The 20,926-nt window shown below is 42.3% G+C and overlaps 1 protein-coding gene across 4 annotated transcripts in view; it reads right to left on the bottom strand.

The window, feature by feature from the left end:
• LOC129815028 (semaphorin-3F-like) overlaps window positions 1–14,942 on the bottom strand; it is a 100,138-nt gene extending 85,196 nt beyond the window's left edge. For 2 of the 4 annotated variants that reach the window (XM_055868306.1, XM_055868305.1), the window contains exons 1-2: window positions 14,531–14,942; window positions 11,496–11,651 (exon numbers count right to left, since the gene is read on the bottom strand). In XM_055868306.1, the coding sequence (XP_055724281.1) occupies window positions 11,496–11,613 (118 nt within the window). In that variant the 5' untranslated portion in view covers window positions 11,614–11,651; window positions 14,531–14,942. The remainder of the gene's footprint in view (window positions 1–11,495; window positions 11,652–14,530) is intronic. The other 2 variants (XM_055868304.1, XM_055868303.1) reach the window with 1 other exon arrangement.
• Between the last annotated feature and the right edge of the window lie 5,984 nt (window positions 14,943–20,926).

Below are 20,926 nucleotides of genomic sequence, written 5' to 3'. Positions count from 1 at the left end.
GATCGCAAACCCCTCTAACACACCACCTGATGTGGGTAAGGGTGAGGGGGTGCGGTGGTGAGGAGGGGGGGGGGGGGGGGGGTAAGAGTGAGGGGTAGGTGTAAGATGAAGGCAGCTTTCTACATGACTAATCCTGTCAAGTAGGAAACACAGCTCTGCCTTTAGTGCTCTCACGCTGTGTAAACAGATTTACAAATAGTTTTGGTTAATTACTAATCCATGGAGCTATACTGTTGGTATGCCAGCCAACCACCCTCCCCTTCACCCCTTACACACCCTTACACACCCTTACCTTCACCTCCCCTCCACTACCCCCCCCGCTCACTTCCCCTCCCATCTCTTCCCTTCCACTCCCTTCCTCTCCCCTTCACCCCCTCCTGTCATGTGGACCACAGTGGAGGATCAACACTGGTTTTGGAACACAAGAGCTCAATCTACTGACCTCACAGCATAGAGCTTCAACAATCTCTCTCTCTCTGTCTCTCATGCACACACACACACACACACACACACACACAATTTTGTACACAAACCATATGCATCTGACAGAGTGAGACTTGCTTGCCTGACAGAAGTGACACACTTGACACGTGTATCATGAATACAAAACCCAGAGAGAAAGGCAAGACCAGGCAGTGTTTCCACATATCCACTGGCCTTCATCTGTCTCTGGTTAACAACTATATTACAGATGAGCGCTATGTGCCTAACACTTAGCGGAGCACAGCATTTCTCACTAAATATAGCTGCTATGGTGAGAAACTGAGGTCTGGGCCAGGGCCAATGTAATATATATTCTTTAATGCTTTGTCAGTAATTACCTCTCCACCACTGGCCTGCTAACTGTAATTAGAAAACATAGCCAAACATTTTCATCTGTGCCAGATGACAGCGGTTTGGTTTCATAGATTCAACAGGTCTTGTGGTCCATAAGAGTGTTATGAGCTAGGTATTCGGTGTAAAGGTGTGTCTAAAAGTGTATGCTTGAGGTGCCATGAAAATCAGGGCAGGTTGGAGAGGCAGCCATGGAAGCTGTCATGGAGCTAATAGCCTCATACACACAGCCAATTGTCCCTATATTAATGATCTTCATATGGAAACCACATTATGGGTGGTTGATGTCCTTGATGATCTTTTTGGCCTTCCTGTGACAATCTTGTGCAGTAGGTGTCCTGGAGTGCAGGTAGTTTGCCCCTGGTGATGCGTTGGGCAGACTGCACCAACCTCTGGAGAGCCCTGCGGTTGCGGGCGATGCAGTTGCCATACCAGGCGGTGATACAGCCCGACAGGATGCTCTCAATTGTGCATCTTTAAAAGTTTGTGAGGGTTTTAGGGGCCAAGCCAACATTTTTCAGCCTCCTGACGTTGAAGAGGCGCTGTTGCTCCTTCTTCACCACACTGTCAGATTGTCAGTGATGTGCGCGTCGAGGAACTTGAAGCTTTCCACCTTCTCCACTGCGATCCCGGAAAGGGGCATGCTCCCTCTGCTGTTTCCTGAAGTCCACGAACAGCTCCTTTATTTTGTTTTATTGACATTGAGTGAGAGGTTATTTTCATGGTACCACTCTCCCAGGGCCCTCACCTCCTCCCTGTAGGCTGTCTCATCATTGTTGGTAATCAGGCCTACTACTTTTGTGTTGTCTGATAACTTCATGATTGAGTTGGAGACGTGCGTGGCCACGCAGTCATGGGTGGACAGTACAGGATGGGGCTGAGAACGCACCCTTGTGGGACCCCTGTGTCGAGGATCAGCAAAGTGGACGTGTTGTTTCCTACCTTCACCACCTGGGGGAGGCCTGTCATGAAGTCCAGGATCCAGTTGCACAGGGCGGGGTTCAGACACAGGTCCCCGAGCTTAATGATAAGCTTGGAGGATACTATGGTGTTGAATGCTGAGCTATAGTCAATGAACAGCATTCTTACATAGGTATTCCTCTTGTCCAGATGGGAAAGAGCGGTGTGCAGTGCGATGGCAATTGCATCGTCTGTGGATCTATTGAGGCGGTAAGCAAATTGAAGTGGGTCTAGGGTGTCAGGGAAAGTAGAGGTGATATGATCTTTAACTAGCCTCTAAAAGCACTTCATGACAGAAGTGAGTGCTACGGGGTGATAGTCATTTCATTTAGTTACCTTTGTTTTCTTGAGTACAGGAACAATGGTGGACATCTTGAAGAAAGTGGGAACAGCAGACTGATTGAATATGTCCGTAAACACTACAGCCATCTGCTCTGAGGACGCGGGTAGGGATGCCGTCTGGGCCGGCAGCATTGCGAGGGTTAACACACTTAAATGTCCTACTCACGTCAGCCACGGAGAAGGAGAGCCCACAGTCTTTGATAGCGGGCCGCGTCGGTGGCACTGTGTTATCGTCAAAGCGGGCAAAGAAGGTGTTTAGCTTGTCCGGAAGCAAGACGTTGGTGTCTGCGACGTGGCTGGTTTTCCCATTGTAGTGCGTAATTGTCTGTAGACCCTGCCACATATGTCTCGTGTCTGAGACGTTGAATTGCGATTCCACTTTGTCTAAATATTGACGTTTTGCCTGTTTGATTGCCTAACAGAGAGAATAACTACACTGTTCGTATTCAGCCATATTGCCAGTCACCATGATATGGTTAAATGCGGTGGTTCGCGATTTCAGTTTTGCACGAATGCTGCCATCTATCCACGGTTTCTGGTTAGGGTATGTCACAGTGGGTACAACATCTCCTATACACTTACTGATGAACTCAGTCACCGTATCCATGTATTCGTTGCTGTTAGAGGCTACCTGGAACATATCCCAGTCCGAGTGATCAAAACAATCTTGAAGCATGAATTCCGATTGGTCAGACCAGCGTTGAATAGACCTTAGCATGGGTATTTCTTGTTTGAGTTTCTGTCTATAGGAAGGCATGAGCCATGAGTCATGAGTCATGATCTGACTTGCCAGTGGGAGGGCGGGGGAGAGCCTTGTAAGCATTTCGAAAAGTAGCAGTGGTCCAATGTTTTCCCAGCGCGAGTACTACAGTCAATGTGTTGGTAGAACTTCGGTAGCGTTTTCCTCACATTTGCTTTGTTAAAATCCCCAGCTACAATAAATGCTGCCTCAGGATATGCGGTTTCCAGTTTGCATAAAGTCCAGTGTAGTTCTTTGAGGGCCGTCATGATATCGGCTTGAGGGGGAATATACACGGCTGTGACTATAAACAAAGATAATTCTCTTTGGAGGTAATATGGTCGGCATTTGATTGTGATGTATTCTAGGTTGGGTGAACAAAAGGAATTGAGTTTCTGTATGTTATCACAATCACACCATTCTTCCCGGAGAGTTCTTTTTTTAAATTTTTTTTTATCCCATTTTCTCCCCAATTTTCGTGGTATCCAATCGCTAGTAATTACTACCTTGTCTCATCGCTACAACTCCCGTACGGGCTCGGGAGAGACGAAGGTCGAAAGCCATGCGTCCTCCGAAGCACAACCCAACCAGCCGTACTGCTTCTTAACACAGCGCGCCTCCAACCCGGAAGCCAGCCGCACCAATGTGTCGGAGGAAACACCGTGTACCTGGCCCCCTTGGCTGGCGCGCACTGCTCCCGGCCCGCCACAGGAGTCGCTGGAGCGCGATGAGACAAGGATATCCCTACCGGCCAAACCCTCCCTACCCCGGACGACGCTATGCCAATTGTGCGTCGCCCCACGGACCTCCCGGTCGCGGCCGGCTGCGACAGAGCCTGGGTGCGAACCCAGAGACTGGTGGTGGCGCAGTTAGCACTGCGATGCTGTGCCCTAGACCACTGCGCCACCCGGGAGGCCCCTCCGGAGAGTTCTTTATTCCTGACTGCGCGATATACTAAGAAACCTGACTGTATGGACAGGGACAGTATATCCCAAGAGAGTCATGTTTCCATGAAACAAAGTATGTTAAAATCCCTGGTGTCTCTCTGGAAGGAGATCCTCGCCCAGAGCTCTTCTAATTTATTATCCAGAGACTCGAAAGCGGTGGATGGTGTGCACGCCTCCTGAGTCGGAAAAGAAGTCCACTCCGAATTCCTCTTCTCCGCCGGTGGTGTTTTGGAGCCACCTCTGAAATAAGTTCAATTGGCCTGGGAGGTACAAACAAAGGATCCAATTCGGGAAAGTCATATTCCTGGTCATAATGCTGGTGAGTTACCGTCGCTCTGATATCCAAAAGTTATTTTCGGCTGTACGTAATAACACAAAAAAATTCTGGCCTAATAATGTTAGAAATAACACACAAAAAAACTAAATCCTGCACAGTTTCTTAGGAGCTAGAAGCTGAGCTGCCATATCTGTCGGCGCCATCTTACCACAGGTTTTTGGAGGTATGTATGAAAGTGAAGCCATTGTTGAAAAAAGAGACAGGTGGGACTTTTTCTGCAGAAAGTACAGATTGGGTCATCAGATATCGTTTCGCACAAGCAATCTTGTAGGAGTTTTTGTGAGGATTTAACCTGTTATGGCTGCACGCTGAATATTGAAAAAACTGGAAAATGTGTGCACATTTTCAAACGGCCTCCTAAGAAACTTTTTATTTTCCAATATGCATATATTTACTACTGTTGGATAGATAACAGTCTGTAGTTTCTAAAAAGGTTTGAATTGTTTCTCTAAGTCGAACAGAAATATTTTTACAGCCATTTTCCCAGCCGAATTGAGTTTCCCAAAATGCGATGTGTCTCTTTAAGACCTTCTCTATAAAAGGCCATTTGACTTAGGACCATAGGGACACGTCAGAGGCGTACCTTAGACTGTAATGCGGAAGTGAGAATTGAAAGGGGTCGAATATCTCGTCCCTGGACTGAATAACAGAACTTCTTGTGAGACATGCGCAGTTAAAATAAAAATCCGGGCGCGAAGGATAATTTGATCTCGGCTTCTGGAACAAGGTAGGTAACTTTGAATATGATGCCTGACTACGATATTATTTGCTACATGTCACAAAATCATCCTAAAGGTTGTTTTTTCAATATACTTTAATTATATTATTGCAATTTATTCTGGACTTTAGATGTGAAACGACGGAAGAATTTTTTGAAGAAACGCTTTCTGGCGCAGCAATGCTACCGTGCTAGCTAACCAAAGAGGGGAATCCTTCGTTCTGGAACCCAACTAAAGACTCTACTGGACATTGGACCCCGTTACAACATTCTGATGGAGTACCAAGAAAGATAAGACCCAATTTGGGATGCTTTTTCATATATATGTCGAACTGTTGAATGCTAACGCTGCTAACTATGCTAGGCTAGCGCTTGACTAGAATCAATGCTGCCTTATGCTAGCTTATGATGTTAGCTAATATAACGATATATTGTGTTTTCGCTGTAAAACACTTCAAAAATCGGAAATGTTGTCTGTATTCACAAGATATCTGTCTTTCATTAGTTATCCACCATATGTTTTTCTGAAATGTTTTATGAGGTGTAATTAGTAGCCGACGTTGGTGTATGTATTTTCTCTGGCTACTCCCGGCTGGATTCAGACTCTAGCTATGTGTTAGCATTTTTGGGTAGCATCAATGTAAAACAGATTTATAGCTAAAATATGCACTTTTTATGAACAAAACATAGATTTATTGTGTAACATGTTATATGACTGTCATCTGAGGTCGTTTTTTCTGGGCTCTTTAGGTTGGTTTTAGTTTATTTCGGTTGGTTGTGCATGCTACTTCAATCATAATTCATACTTCATAATCATAATTCATACGTGTCTGTCCACTTTTGTATTTGGTGGTGAGCTAACATAAATATATGTGGTGTTTTCTCTGTAAAACATTTAAAAAATCGGACATGTTGGCTGGATTGACAAGATGTTTATCTTTCAAATGCTGTATTGGACTTGTTAATGTGTAAAAGTTAAATATTTTTAAAAAATAGATTTTGAATTTCGCGCTCTGCAGCTGTTGTCATTTTTGGTCCGAGGTCGGGCTTGCACCCCAAACAGGTTAAGACCTACTTTGGAAAGGAAAACTAATGCCATTCCGGTGCACATCCAAGTGCTCTCCACCCTCTGTTTTTTTGCAACAGATACTTTTCAGCCCTTGATGAGACAATATTTTTGATATAATCGTCAGCAAAACCAACAGTAACACATAAAATGTTTATACACCAACAGGTTGAAGTCAAGAGGGGTTCCTTTGCCATCAATGGGTTCCCAAATACGAATGGAACAATACCTCGCCATAAAAGCACCATCCCAAAACTATTTAAACTTTGTCGACAGAAAAGGCTTCCACTCTTTATGTGCAGGAGATAGGTAATGTGATGCGGTGGCAAGGTGACAAGGTGGAATGCATGACTCATTCATTCTGCAGAACAGCAATTTTGGCCTATATGCCTACAGGAGGGAGCTTTTGTCACGTCTACACCCGCTCCCTCTCCCTGGCGCTCGTTGTTACCAGTTTACTCATTATTACGCACACCTGTCACCATCATTACGCGCACCTGCGCCTCATGAGACTCACCTGAGCTCCATCAGCTTCCTGACTACCTCCTCTTTATCTGTCCCTTTGGTTCTTTCCTCAGGCGTTACTGTTCCTGTGTTTATGCGTAGACGCTACTGTTATGTTGTCTCGGTCCATGTTTGTTGTCTTATTAAACGTTTCACCTGCAACTGCTTCTCGACTCTCAGCGTCTCCGTTACAGCTGTTGAGGATGGGTGGCTTATTGGTGAGTGTTGCCTACTCACTTGAAGTATATTTGCCATTGCTAAAGCAACTTGAGTTGTTCTAATGGTCCTCTCTTTGTAACTATGTTTTTTTTTTACTGGCCAAGCCACAACTGAGCGAGCTGAAAAAAATTGAATGTTGTATTCAATCTCTGATATTAGCACCTCTCTTTCAGTCTCAGAAAGGGTTTTTTATTTTTTTTAGTTGCGCCATTGTAATTCATGGTACAGCGTATAGGCTTTAAAGGGATGATTTTGACTATATGGTTAATAAGGGGTGTTTTGAAATGAAAACAGCCACGGTCATGCACCAGCACTGACGCTGAGAACAATAGGTATTTATAAATAGTTATCGCCAACCGGTGTGCCTATGACACTCATAGGATTGTTTGATAAATCACACTTTTTCTATGTGTACGACCTTTCTAAATTACTATCGTAACTAGGATTTTAGAATTGTTTCTACTAAATTTTGATACGGTGCATTTGGAAAGTATTCAGACCCCTTTTTCCACATTTTGTTATGAGGCCCGAGGTGTTTTAATCGGCATATGCTTACTTCGATTATAACCTTATGATAAGCAGAGTACGGTGTTTACATGACTAATGCCATACTCGGCCTACTGCCATAATCAGTTTAATATCAAATTATTAGTGTGCATGTAAACAAACATACTCAGGAGTTCAGGATGAGACAACTCTGTCTAATGTATTCCTAACCTAAGTGAACACTTGGGCTATTGTCTGTACTCTGTATCAATGTTGTAATGGTTTAAACATCGACGAGTGGAGACAGTGAGAGGGCACCACTGGGGGATTAGCTGAAAGATGAACTGGCACTAAGATTTATAAAAGGGAAAACCACTATTACTAAACAGCATGTATTAACAGTATTAAGTTGCTTTTTATTCATGGTTTTTAAATCCTTCTCTGTTGTTGTTCAGGTTCTAAGGCGTTAACCCAGAAAAACACTGGCAAATAACACTTTAGATTACAGATACATTAATACTGTACTTCAACGGCACTGCCATTCCTGAGTGCAGGGCCTTTAGCCCTGAAGGGGAGTTTTTAACCCCAGCAGTACCCGGAATAGAAAGTCTGCTGCTACCCCCGGCATGGATGGGGAGGATGCAGATGACAACTGTGAATGAAAGACAGGGGCAGTCATTCAGTGTAGCTTCCTCCTGCTCTGAGATACCTACCGCTGATATTCCTGACCCCAACCACAGTGGTAACAGTTACCACTTCCGGTGGATTTGGTCCTGTATGCCAATGGGGGAGTAATGTGATGTCACGGCATTCCCACCATGGTCCATAATTCCAGAGACTACACTGGAGAACAGCCGCTTCAAATGTCATTAACTCCGTCAGGGAAAAGGTGAAAGGCAGAGTAAAGGTGCATGTATAACTTCTCTCTAGCAGTTAATGGGAAGCTAGAAACAGCAAACACAACCAATTATATGTGAATATACACACTAGTGTGCTCTATGGTCATATCAGCATGTTTCTAGTGATGGTGGTTGCAGGGGAGGGCTATGTCACCTTCACAGCCATGGTCATGTTATTTACAACTGTGGTGGCTCTTGACCCTGTGCCTTTTACAATAAAATTAAACAAAAGCTCACGCTCTATAAGAGTATAATAAGCATTTAGTCAGTTATAGTAAGCTACGTATTTACCAGCACAGCTGTAGCCAGGGTTCACGTGTGGTTTAAGACCTCAAAAGGCAGAGCTATAAGCATGAATTTAGATCCGTAATGCATGAGCAGAAATGTGTCAGAGGGGGAATATGGGCCAACATAGTAAGGTTACACTTATCTGTGATGCAGGGGAATTCTATACCAAAACATAATAGAGAAACTTCCCTGGAGCAATGCCTAGTAGTGCATTTGTTCATCCAAATGATTTGTCATTCTCCATGGGTATTGTCAAACTGTGATACGGAACGAGTAATCTGTAAAAGTACTCAGATAAATCTGTTGTAATCTTTAAATGGATTTACAAGGGGCCTTGCATGTAAACAATAACTTAGTAGTTGTCACATTGGAGGCCTGTATTCTCTCACACAATCCTTTTGCATGGCAATAAACCCAATCTGGAATAATGCCTTTACCCTCCATTTATTACATAAATATAGAACCTTGTTGGTTATCGAGTTCCGTAGAAAGGAATATTATTTTTTGGCTCAGGCACACAGAGTTACGGCAGATTTCACTCCCTATGAATTCCTGCTGGCTCGGAACTCAACTTTGATCCTTAAAATACGGTCATTGGGGAAAGGCTCAAACTAATTCACTGTTTTTTCAAAAAAAATCCAGGCTCTCTGACTTACGTGCGAAGAGGGGAGGAGGCATTCCCTTCTTGGGGATTTCTGGAGACAGCAGTCTTGTCTGAGCTACCCCTATAGAGTGCAATTGATTATCTATGGCGACTCACTTCTCTTCTTGCCTAAGTTAGGTTGGCAATTTAAACAAGCTGTGCGGTATTGATTACACAGATTCCTATAAGCTCTCCTAACTGAAGCAGACTTCACAGCTCCGGCTATCAAAGTCCTTCACCTTGGCTGTGATCCTGCAGGGCAGGAGACAGTTATAAGCCTGACCAAAGTCTACTTTTCCAAGGCGCTTACCTCATGCTTTCGCTAGCTACAGAGGAGTATCCTTTTGATGGCTACACTTCGTCACTGTGGTTCATATCAACAGTTACATAATTTAGCTCCAAAACATACTGTATGTGCAGTACATAAGCATTTCTAACTATCAAGCATTAGAGTGAATATCTTGAGACATACTAACACATCTGCATTTAATGGACACTCAGTCAGTAGACCAGACTGTGGATCATAGATGGTGTTCCCCGGGGAAACATTTAAGTGAAGCACAAAATAAAGGGGAAAGAAAAAAAACAATTAAGAGGTTCTTGATTTACTCTCCACATGTGTACGACCTGTTTTAATGGGGAAGTGAGGGCCTCTTGAGTAAGAGGTCACGGTCCTTAAACCGTCTCGGGAGAAACAGAGGTAATCAGTTTTTGGCAGGCAACCAACTTCGTAATATTGAGAGACCGGACCGTCAGGTAACCAAGAGAGGGATGTAAGCTTAAAGTTTTTAATTTGAGATATGTTTAATATGATACAGCACCTTTATACGGCACGTTCATAACGAGTATATTCTAGCAAAAAATATATCATTATCAACTTCATGCTGTGCCAAAGCCCATAGCCAAAACATCTAAGGGTGCTATAAAGAGAATCTAAAACTTGTTGCCAACAATCTAGTAACCTAAATTGCTGGCCAATAGTCAACGTATTCTTGCAACTGAAGTGAAGAATTATAACACTATGATACACCGGTGAGGTCACCAAGAGATTAGAAAAACAATTAAGTGCATTTCACAATATTTAAAGGCAAAATGGTCTCTCCAGAGCTTTGGAGAAAAGCAGAGTCAGTAGACTGTGAAATGCATGTTGACTGGGGAGAAAAACAAACAGGTAAGCAAGAGAGCCAGGGACTCCTCTCTCTTCTCGTCAGCTAAACAATACTGCTATAGTAAGCTGGTTTAACAGAAATGAATTACTCTTTTAGAGTCTTGCAGGTGAATAAAGAACTGGTTACAATTTCGACTACATACTTCTGAGAAAAAGATTTGAATAAAAAGTAATCCATTATAAGAAAGGCATTGAACCGAAAAAACGAAAAGACCAACCTACAGTTGAGTAAAAGCAATATATTTGCAGATATTAAAGTAGAGAACTGGGTAAATAGTATTTGGAAAAATACATGAAAGATTTGCTGAGCTCTGGATACGTGCTCAGTGACATGTAAAATCCGACTTGATTAAAAAGGGAAAGAACCTTTAGTAGTGAACTGTGCCAGTCCAGTTAATTAAGTCAACTGGTGCTGTGGAGAGAGCCCAGGGAAATGGAAGGCAAAGCAAACAGGGGCACTGCTCAGTCCCTTAGCTCTGCTCCGGCTGCTAATCGCAGGCTAGATCTGAGAGTGGGACAGACCTTAGGGACAGACAGCGCTCTGCTTGGCTGAACCAGGCAATTTGCTCTCAGTAATACCCGCTACCTGCTCCCTCCCTACCCCACCTCATCTACATGACCACTGAAGTGCATGAACAAAGCCCTGAGATGTGTCGTTCTGTAGAGGGACCCCCAATCTGATAATGACCATGATAGTGTTATTATTACATGCTAATATGCTTTTTGACATCATGACATCTTTTTAATGCATCATTTTCACCTTTAGATTGTTCCTTTTCCACTACAAAAACATCAGAGAATCTAATCATATTGATTCAAGGACACCTTATAACTAGCATTCTGTACCAGACGCAAAAGGCTTCTCAAAAATACACTGTTGTCTTTGTTAACCTCAATTTGAAGAAAAAAAATCCGTCTTTGTTTATGTTTTTAATTATTCGTACATACAGTCAAGTGGAAGCAGCTGCTGAGAATTACCATGCCAGGATGTTTAAGAGGGGAAGCAAATTAGCATCGCATGATTTGTTAGTGGTCACTGGGACGGGTCTGCGGTGTAACCTGAGAGTCTGAGTTCTTCCTATGGAATCCAGAGCACTTATCAAAGCCAGAATCATCCCATTGATCTGATCATCAACTCATCAGTCACACATAAGGGTGCACACACACACATTGCAGAGTAGCAGAAAACAGCAAATGAGGCGATTCTTTTAAAGACGATACACAGAGCTATTAGAGAAGAGCACTGCATGAATTCAAGACACCACGTAGAAACCACTAGCACAAAACACTAAACAGATAGGGATGTGGTTGGGGGAGAAATAGACCAGAGACGTTTGCCTCTTACCTTTGAAGGAGATGAAGACGCGGGGTGCAGCATGAGGGTCGATGATGTTGTGATTGCACAGAGCCCCGACAACCAGGGCCAGGAGCATGTGGACCGTCCACAGACTGTCCAACAGCATGGTAAACCAACCTCCAGGAATAGACCGATCGCAGAACACTGGAGGAAAGAAGAGGTCAACAATTAAATATTTAAAAACTTCCGGCGCCATAAGCTATACACATTATAACACAGCATCCTTGAGTGTAGATCTCGAAACATTGGTGTTCAGGAGAGCTTCTTTGTGAGAGATGTGAACATCTGAAGTACATCACTGATGTTCAGGGATTATAACCAGACCATTGGGAACTAAGCCTTTCGAAAGTAGAGCATCCAGCCTTTTAGTTTTCTAAACAATTCCATTTGGCAAGAGTCATATTTGACCTTTATGTATGTGTGACACAATGATGGGAACATCAAGCTGGTCTCCTCCACTGTTCCCTGCCTCTTGTGCAAGAAGATGCTGTTGTCTTCTAGTCCCACCAAACACAATCCTCTTTCATGACCACCAACCCTGTGCACTACTCTGTTATTATGTACTGTAGTCACCTAATGTAAGGTTCTACCTTGTCTTCTTCACACAATATACCTTGTTTTCACACAATTCAGTGTGACAAATGGTCACTGATGTAATCTCATCTCTACAAAGGACAATACGGTACTGGAGATAAATAAAATCAGTCTTGCCAGAACCACTGGGAATGTTGATTGAAACTGTATATAACATTGTAATTCAATTGTGTAATGGAGCCAACCACATCAAACAGGAATGTGCAATAAACTCAAGTTATAAAGGGTAAGCAGAATACTGCATGCTTCTTTATGGGTATACAGGGTTGCCTAGAAACGTTATTTTAAAAAATCTACAAATTGGTCTTATTTCAGGGCTTTAACAGTGTAGGACGGATGCCACTGTAATTATGTTCACCATAATAAAGCATGGATCCACGGATATTGAGGCTTGGATAAAAGGTAAATCTACAAATTGTAACAGGGACACTGCCAACCTTCATATTCTCCTAATTCCCACAGGCAAGGAGCTATTGTGATATTACTTCAGCTGTAACAGGGAGCTTCTGTGTCCCGTAGCCCAGGGTGCTATGGCTCAACACTTCAATTCCAAGAAGCATCACATACACATTGGATTTAAAACAAGTACTGTTTCACTTTTACATTGACGGCCATCTAACCACTCTGCATGTGATTGCCAGAGAGCACATTTTAAAGGGCACTTCCACCACAAACACAAACTCAACATGTAGACTGCTGGAGAGCTGGAGCCAGAGACTACAGTCCAAAATATATCCTCGAACCAAACGGGTTGGTTAGGGGGGATTTACGAGTATCACCATCAGCTCAAACCTCAGCTATTTATGGGTAAGTTATTAACTGGCCAGCTATTTATTCTGAGTCAAGCGCAGATATATTTACACAATTCAATTAAACAACAAACTATTTACAAATTACATTTCAACACACACCACATAGGCAGACACAAACACACATTCAGGCGCACGCACACACACACACACACACACACACACACACACACACACACACACTGTCACACACACACAAAGGGATGACGTTCCACTTGAGTTGATTATCTAAACAGGTCAATCTAATGTATTCATCTTTAAATTCATGAAGAAAGTGCAGGAAGTGTAATGGCAGTGTAATAGCGTGGGCCACGGTAAAACATATTTGGCGCTAAATACAGGAATCAAGGTCAGTAGCCTTGACATGGTTCTAATCAAAGGATCAACCATGTATAATAAACATGACATCTACATTATGGCAACGTATCCCCTACCCCATCGGTTCACTGGCATTTTGAACGGTTCCTCGTTTATTACTTTTATCAAGACCATTCCAATAAAAGGTGAGTCTTGACCAATTGTTTTTTCGCAGTTCTTGCATGTGTTTTAGACAGCCAAACTTAACTTATTGCTATATTGTGAGTCAAGAGTCAAGACAATCGCCATGTTGAGCATGATTTACAAGCGCAGGGTGGTAAAGACCACTATTACAACGCGCTTTCAGCCAATCACCCTCCCTGCTTGGTCCAGCCGCGCTTGTAAATGCAGCCGTCTATAGGGGATCGTATTCCAAGAGTAGCCTACATTTGTGCATGTTCCCAATTATTTGGAAATTAGCTATTTTTCCTTTTCAGGCGTGGGTAGGCTAAATACTGCATTGCTTTTCATAGAGACATTTGTGCGCTGTTAATGATTTGTGCGCGTTTACCAGCAGCAAAATAAACTGTTGATGACTAAATCCATCCCGTCCGTATTTTTATTCTAAAAAGAAAACACCTAGGCTATTACAAAACCATTTGGAACAATTTTTGAATTGTTATGCTATTTTGAAAACACTTCAGCTGTCAAATTCCAGTGTGAACAAAGCAATAGGCTATGGATAAGTAGTCTGGCAATTTAATTAGATCATATCGATACATATTTCCTTAATTTCACATCAACACTATCGGTGTTGGACTGCGAGAGATAAAGCTATACATTTTTCTGATTTTAATGCTGTAAACAATCTGAACCTGGTAGGAGTCCATGCGCAACTTGCAAGAGTGCATATAATACATTCAAAATACTAATTTAAAGCACGTTAAAACTCACTGACATGAAATATAATATTTAGTTCGATGTTAATAACAAAGTCTAAGTGTCCAAATATTACTGTCACACTTTCAAATGCAAAAGTTCATTATCATAATTGAAATAGCCTCATGATGGTTTTCATAAGGCTAATTAAGCCTAGTCAAATTAACATGTTTAACGGTTACAATCCCAGTACAGAACTTATAAAACCAAATTGTCACTGTTATTTGGAGGTAACCAAATGTCCCATGTAACACACCAGTAAATTAAACAGCATAGGTCTACATCTCACGGTAATATAAAGTAAATGAAAAATGACAGGGCTGTGCGAGCCAATTGCAGGCTGTTTGAATGCAAATCATTATCGTTATAAATAATTAGGCATACCTGATTGTCACTTTACTCTCCACAAATAACTTTGAGTCCAAGTCCAACCTTACAAGTCATCGAAGAAACCAACAGAATTCCACGGAATCGTTCGCCTCAATTCTCCAAGTTTAAAATGTATTAAGATCCGGGGTGCCGTGGCCCCGTTGCAGGAGTCCTTATAGAGATACACCTGGAGCACGGTGTGTTTACCGCTGCCCGGTCCAATGCTCATGAGGCGCAGCTGAAAATGTCGTCTCTCCAAGTAAATCTCGTGTAAGTTGAATGACCAGAAGTTGTGACAAGTCCAATGTGACAGCTCCTTCAAAATTGTCAATTTAAAGAATTCCTCGTCTGAAACTCGGCTAAACATGCAGCCAGTGTTACTGGTGAAAGTGTATTCGCTTCTGACTGCTGGGGAAACGCGCTGGCAGGTGGATGCAATGGCTATTTGCGTAAAACACACCCACTGGGCGGGAAGTACCTTAGCTGCCACCGCCCATTCCTCCAGCATCTAGATGAGCAGGCTTTTAGAAAATGTCGGATTATTGTGGTGATTAACTGGACAACAGTGACCCTCAAACCAGATTGCTTCCACAATTATGAAAAACACACACATTTAAGGCTTTTTGCTTTGATAGTGTGTTACCAATGTTTATGACCTTAAACCTATATTATAAACTCTTATTGACGTCTATTGTAATTACAGTGAACACTTACAATTTAGTCATTTAGCAGACACTCTTATCCACCGCGACTTACAGGAGCAATTAGGGTTAAGTGCCTTGCTCAAGGGCACATCAACAAGCCAGCTCAGAGATTCTAACCAGCACCCCAACGCTCTTAATTGCTAGGCTACCTGCCGCCCCTACTAGCCTACACATTGTTATAGCCTACGTGTAGACCTTACCTGCTCACAGGGCATACTGCCTTAGTCTGTATGATAATGATATGAGAAGAAAATATCAGAGATGAATCCGGAATTAAGAAGATTAAATCACTTACCTATGACGGAACATACTGTTCCTGACTGTTCCTGACTGCAATAACATCTTGGTCTTTGACACGTTTCCATGAACAATTTCTTTGATGTTGGAATGTAGGTGTGGTGTATGGACACAAATGAAGACAGACAGCCACTAACAATATAGCAGGGAGGCACACATCTTGCCATACATCAACAAGAATGAAGTTCAAACACAGTTAAATGGATATTGTTGCTTGACTCGAACGTCAGACTTTTGGCAGATTTACATTAGGTCTGTATATTATAGGCAGTATTTCATTACACAAAAACAGGAGTAGCATACTGTATTGCTATTACAGCTGAGACAAACTGACAAGATGACCTTCAAACAAAGGTCAATAAAACCTTCACCTTCAAATATTCTACATTCACCTTTGAACGGCTCGTTTCAATTGTTAACAAATCAGAGACTTGCTCATAGAACAGCAGTGACTTATCCTGTAACACAGAAATATGTATAATTCCAATGTTACAAAATAATTCTCGAAACTGTAATGGATATGAGAAATACGTTAGAGAAAGTAACCTCTATTATCTTTATGTTTTCAGCACTTGGGAATGGGAATTACTCAAAATCCTGTTATTCATACTCTATTTCTTCCTTTGGAATTTATATTACCATGTCTGACTCTGACTATTGAGAGGGTGTTTGTTTGCTTTGAATCTACTGCCTGTCTGTATTATTTCCATCTCCCGTCTCACCGACAGCCAGCAACGTACCATCTGCCACCATCACATGAAATGTGGAAGGAAAATATTCAACAGGAATTGGCTGAGTATACACTTCCTAATAATGTGTTGTATATTCCTACAGATTTCAATGCTTGTCCAATCCACAAGTGGTATAAAGTATACTTTTTTGTGTGTTTTTACTGGAACTTCATGTACAAAGAAAAATCGACAAATGAAGACATATTGCAAATCACTGGTAATGCACATGTTGCATATGTTCAGTTCGCTACCTCTGTGGCCATGAATACTGTGTGAGATCACATACTAACTTGACCTTTAAGCCTTTTAACCTCATTCACATCTCTTTCCAAATAATGTTTGACTTTCACTTCCACTAATGTGACTGAAGACAGAGCACCTTAACAGGTGCTGATTAATAACCCCATTGCAAATGTCAGAAATTACAAAGTGTTATCTTCGTCATGTACTTATGATGATAATTTGAATAGTACTTTCAGAGGGCAGCTGATGTAATTTATTTAACAGCGATTGTGAAATTACCATTAAAATTGTTACTTTCCCCTTCCAAACTTGATAGAACTTAATATATTCATTGAGTTATTGCTTATAAAGACTTGTTCATTTTCAAAAGGAGACTCATTCTTTTCACCGTCCTTTCCTACCTGCATTATCAGTTCCTTATTCAATCTCATCCCTTTAAATGTCATGCATTAGTTTCTCAATAAAGCCTGCCAATGACTTCAAAGAAGTTAGCTAGAAGTGTCAGGATGGAATCAATGTGGTCAAAAGAAACTGTCCTTCCCAAGTATTCACACATACAAAGCCATGCCATTCACTCTATACTCGTGATTCTCCAATCTATTCTGGCCTTCCATAAAGGTCCTTTTACAAATCCACTTGGCAGAGGTAAAATGAAAAAGATCTCCCCGATGATTCCAAGTTGACTTCTTCCTCTTCATCTCTTCAGGCAAGGTCTGACAAGTTATCTGTTCACTGAGGGTGAGAATGGATCTGCTGGCTGAGATGAGAAGCAAGCCTGAGAGTCCTGCAAAGCCATCTCTACATTCTTCTCCCCATCCAGTCTTCACGCTTAAAGAAGAAAGTTGGGGGTGTCAGATCTAGTTTCACTCTGCCCATATGGGAGTTGTGCTTTTCTGCTTGATAGAAATCCAAGATGACTTGTGCACATTTTGCCGCCAACATTACTTTTTAAGTGGGCCTGAACTATAATATTTTGGATAAAACCTTGCCAGCACACGATTTAATGATGCTGTTGACATCTATCTAAGTGGTGTATGACGTTGTTTTTAGTGTTCTGCAGAATACGCTGCATTCCAAATGGAGTGTGCAATACTTGCTCAGGGCCACTGCCTGCCTTTGGGGCTCAAATGGAGGGCTGGCATTGGACACCACACTGCAGAGTACCAGGGATCATCCACATTGTGTAGGCTTATTGTGTAGGGAGATGTAACACCCCTGGTGCATGTCTCACTCTCCACTCTTTATGAATGCATGCGATCCAGTGCTGCTGGCGTTCTGCTGAGCAATTCAGGGTTCAGAATCCACCTCGAGTTGGTGCTGCTGAGCTGAAAGGTGTAGTTGTCAGCCCTGAACTCTGTCTCTGGCTGAATGTTTCAGGCAAGTTGTGGGAAATGTTTTCGCCATTTTGTGAGAAAAACATGAGGTGTTTTGTTCGTCCTGGAAATGAGTATTGCAGTTTCCACATGCTGTGTTGCCATGTCAATGGATGTTTTCTTAGCAGTGGGGTTTTTCTAATTTTGTGGAAATTCCAACTCACTGGTATTTTACAATATCTATCATTCACATACGAACCTGGTTATAATGTGGTTGTGATATGCTGTGTTGGCACATGCTGTCTCCACATGCTGTGTTGCCATTTCAATGAACGTTTTCTTAGTACATAGTGCTGTTGAGTCTTCAACTCCAAGACAAGGAGGCGTAAGCCCCTCCTGCTATGTTTTGTGAGTTGATGTTAATTAATACAGAGATCATTTCTCTCCGCTCTCCTCTTTTGTTTTCAGAGAAAGACACATATCATAACCCCGTGGGTTGTTCTGCCCTGAAAACAGGAAGTCAACAGGACAATATTGACCCTGTTCCATTGTCATAACAAAGGGAATTCCAATCACAAACACTCTGTTTCGGGATGTCTACCTCATTGCTTGGCAACTAGTCCCAAGTGTAAAAATCATGACATCATATAACTCATGAAAGTTTTAAGTCCTTCTCAATAAGCCTAAAGGTAAAGCGTAATCACAAACATCACCAAGGGAGAAACAATGTTAAAAGGAAATAAGGTTGGCTCGATATACGCCTATTTCATTATACGTTATTGGTCTTCGGCTATGTGTTTAACATGGAACCTTCTAACCTAGAACCCAGAACTACACGCACACACACACACGCACACGCACACGCACACACACACACACACACACACACACACACACACACACACACACACACACACACACACACACACACACACACACACACACACACACACTTTAACCCCCCCATGCTCCGTTGAGACCCCTCTTTCAAAGTCATTGAGATCTCTTCTATTCATGGTAGCCAGAATAATAGGCAACTGGGCATTTTTACTCATGACCCTAAACACAGAAAGACATTGCCCTGTTGAGTTTCAGGACTGCACATGTGGTAATCTTCCAACTTCAATAGAAAAGCTTTAACCTTATGGTGTGACGAGATATGACAAAAAGCCTGACTCTTTGCTGGTGTGAAGTCAATGTTCTCAGAGTTATTTGCATTTAAATGGGAAAAGAAGATATTGCAGTAGACAGCATCTCGCCTTGATTATGGAAGAAACTTTTTCCTATACTGCTTATAGGAAAGACCAGGGTCTAGAGTGAGAGTTTTTGGAAAAGTGTTTATATTTTCGTTGGTGTGCACTTATAGACCTGCCTCAGGTCTAATGAAGGACAGTCAGAAGTACTTCAGCTGAAAATACTTTTGAAATGATACACACATACACTATGAATCCACCTGAGATAATGTATAGAAGCAAGTGAGCGAGCAAGAGTGAGTGAGAGAGTGAGTAAGCAAGATAGCGAGCGAATGGCTGAGAGAGGGAGTAAGTGTGGCCTGGCAGCAGTGTTAAACAAGCCGACTGGCCATGTGATGGCCCCTTTAGCAACAGACCACAACCCTCTGCAGCTCTTACCACATAACCGTGCCTGTTTGTACAGCTGCCCCCTCAGCTTGACCAGTGCCAGAAATCAACTACATTTCAAAGATTATATATGTATTGATAATGTTCTCTGAATGCTCGTAATAGCATGGTACTCACAAGAACACTAATGTTACAGGACCACCTACTTTTCCCCGTACCTGTGGTTGGAGTGATTGAGCAACAGTTTCCCATATTGTTTTTGGCAGAGGGTTAGCCCTGCATGCAGAACATCTCCCTACCTCCTTCCCTCCCTCCCAGACTGAATGCAGTCCCCCATGTTTCCTTACGGCCAGTCTCTCATTGGAGCCACAACCCACTGTGGCCAGAACCATTTGAAGGAATGGCTTTGATTTCCTTCCACCTTTCACACATCAAATAGGGAAGTAGCACTATAAACTGCTCTCGTCTAAGCTGCACAAATATACCAGTATCCCAGTGAGAGTACTAGACCACTTCCTAATGTGTGTGTGTGTGTGTGTGTGTGTGTGTGTGTGTGTGTGTGTGTGTGTGTGTGTGTGTGTGTGTGTGTGTGTGTGTGTGTGTGTGGTGTGTGTGTGTGTGTGTGTGTGTGTGTGTGTGTGTGTGTGGAGGAAGAGGTGACTTCATTTTTACCCAGGGCTGCCCTACATCAATGTTGAAATATGTCTAAAGTAAATAGTCTGTCATTTAATAAAATCACAACTCTACAGTGCTAGGATGGAGAACATATCAATGCCCACAAACTAAATGTTCCGCAATAAGCCTCTGTTCTTAAGGGCAGGACCTCAACTTCAAATTCGGTGGTCATTCTTGGCTGCTAAAGTCAAGGGGCAGAAATGTAAACAAAAAATCCGTCTTCCAAACTTTGAGTGGTGATTCATTCTGCAGAAAAGGAACAGTTTCGATAAAAGGAAATAAGCATAATTAGAAGGTGGGTCATTCATGATTCATGTACTGCATGCGTCATGCTTTGATGACATTCCAAGGGATGTTTCAGGGAGGTAAGAGCAAGTACTGTAGGGACTGTGTTTTGTGCTGGCTGGTAGTACCCTTGCGAGAAGTCAAATGCTCTATTATGTAATTATTGCATTGTTATTGGAAGGCAGGCATCGTTAGGAGTGTCTACAGTATTTACAACAACTTAATTTGAATAAGAGTAAATCTCCATACAGTTGCAAATACCAATATACTGTAAATCCAACATCTGATTGTGATATCACCAGGCCTTTTTCATTTTCTATTGTCCCCAATGATGAAAACCACAAATCAAGATGTTACATTGGACAATAAAATCGTATTGTATTGTATCGTATTGCTACACTGACATTGTGGTGTGTCCATCAGACAAACGGAGACAGTAGAAGGGAACTGAGAGGTATGGGTACGTTTAAAACATTTTAGCAGCTGTCTCTCTCATCGCTGCATGCCCCACCACATTGCCAATGCCACGCAGTCTCACTTCAAGCTACTGTGGTGGTTAATGTAAGGACACATCTGCATCTTC

This window comes from Salvelinus fontinalis, chromosome 18 (genome assembly GCF_029448725.1).
Source record: "Salvelinus fontinalis isolate EN_2023a chromosome 18, ASM2944872v1, whole genome shotgun sequence".
Taxonomy (NCBI): Eukaryota; Metazoa; Chordata; class Actinopteri; order Salmoniformes; family Salmonidae; genus Salvelinus; species Salvelinus fontinalis.
This window is presented reverse-complemented; position numbering and strand designations above follow the sequence as displayed.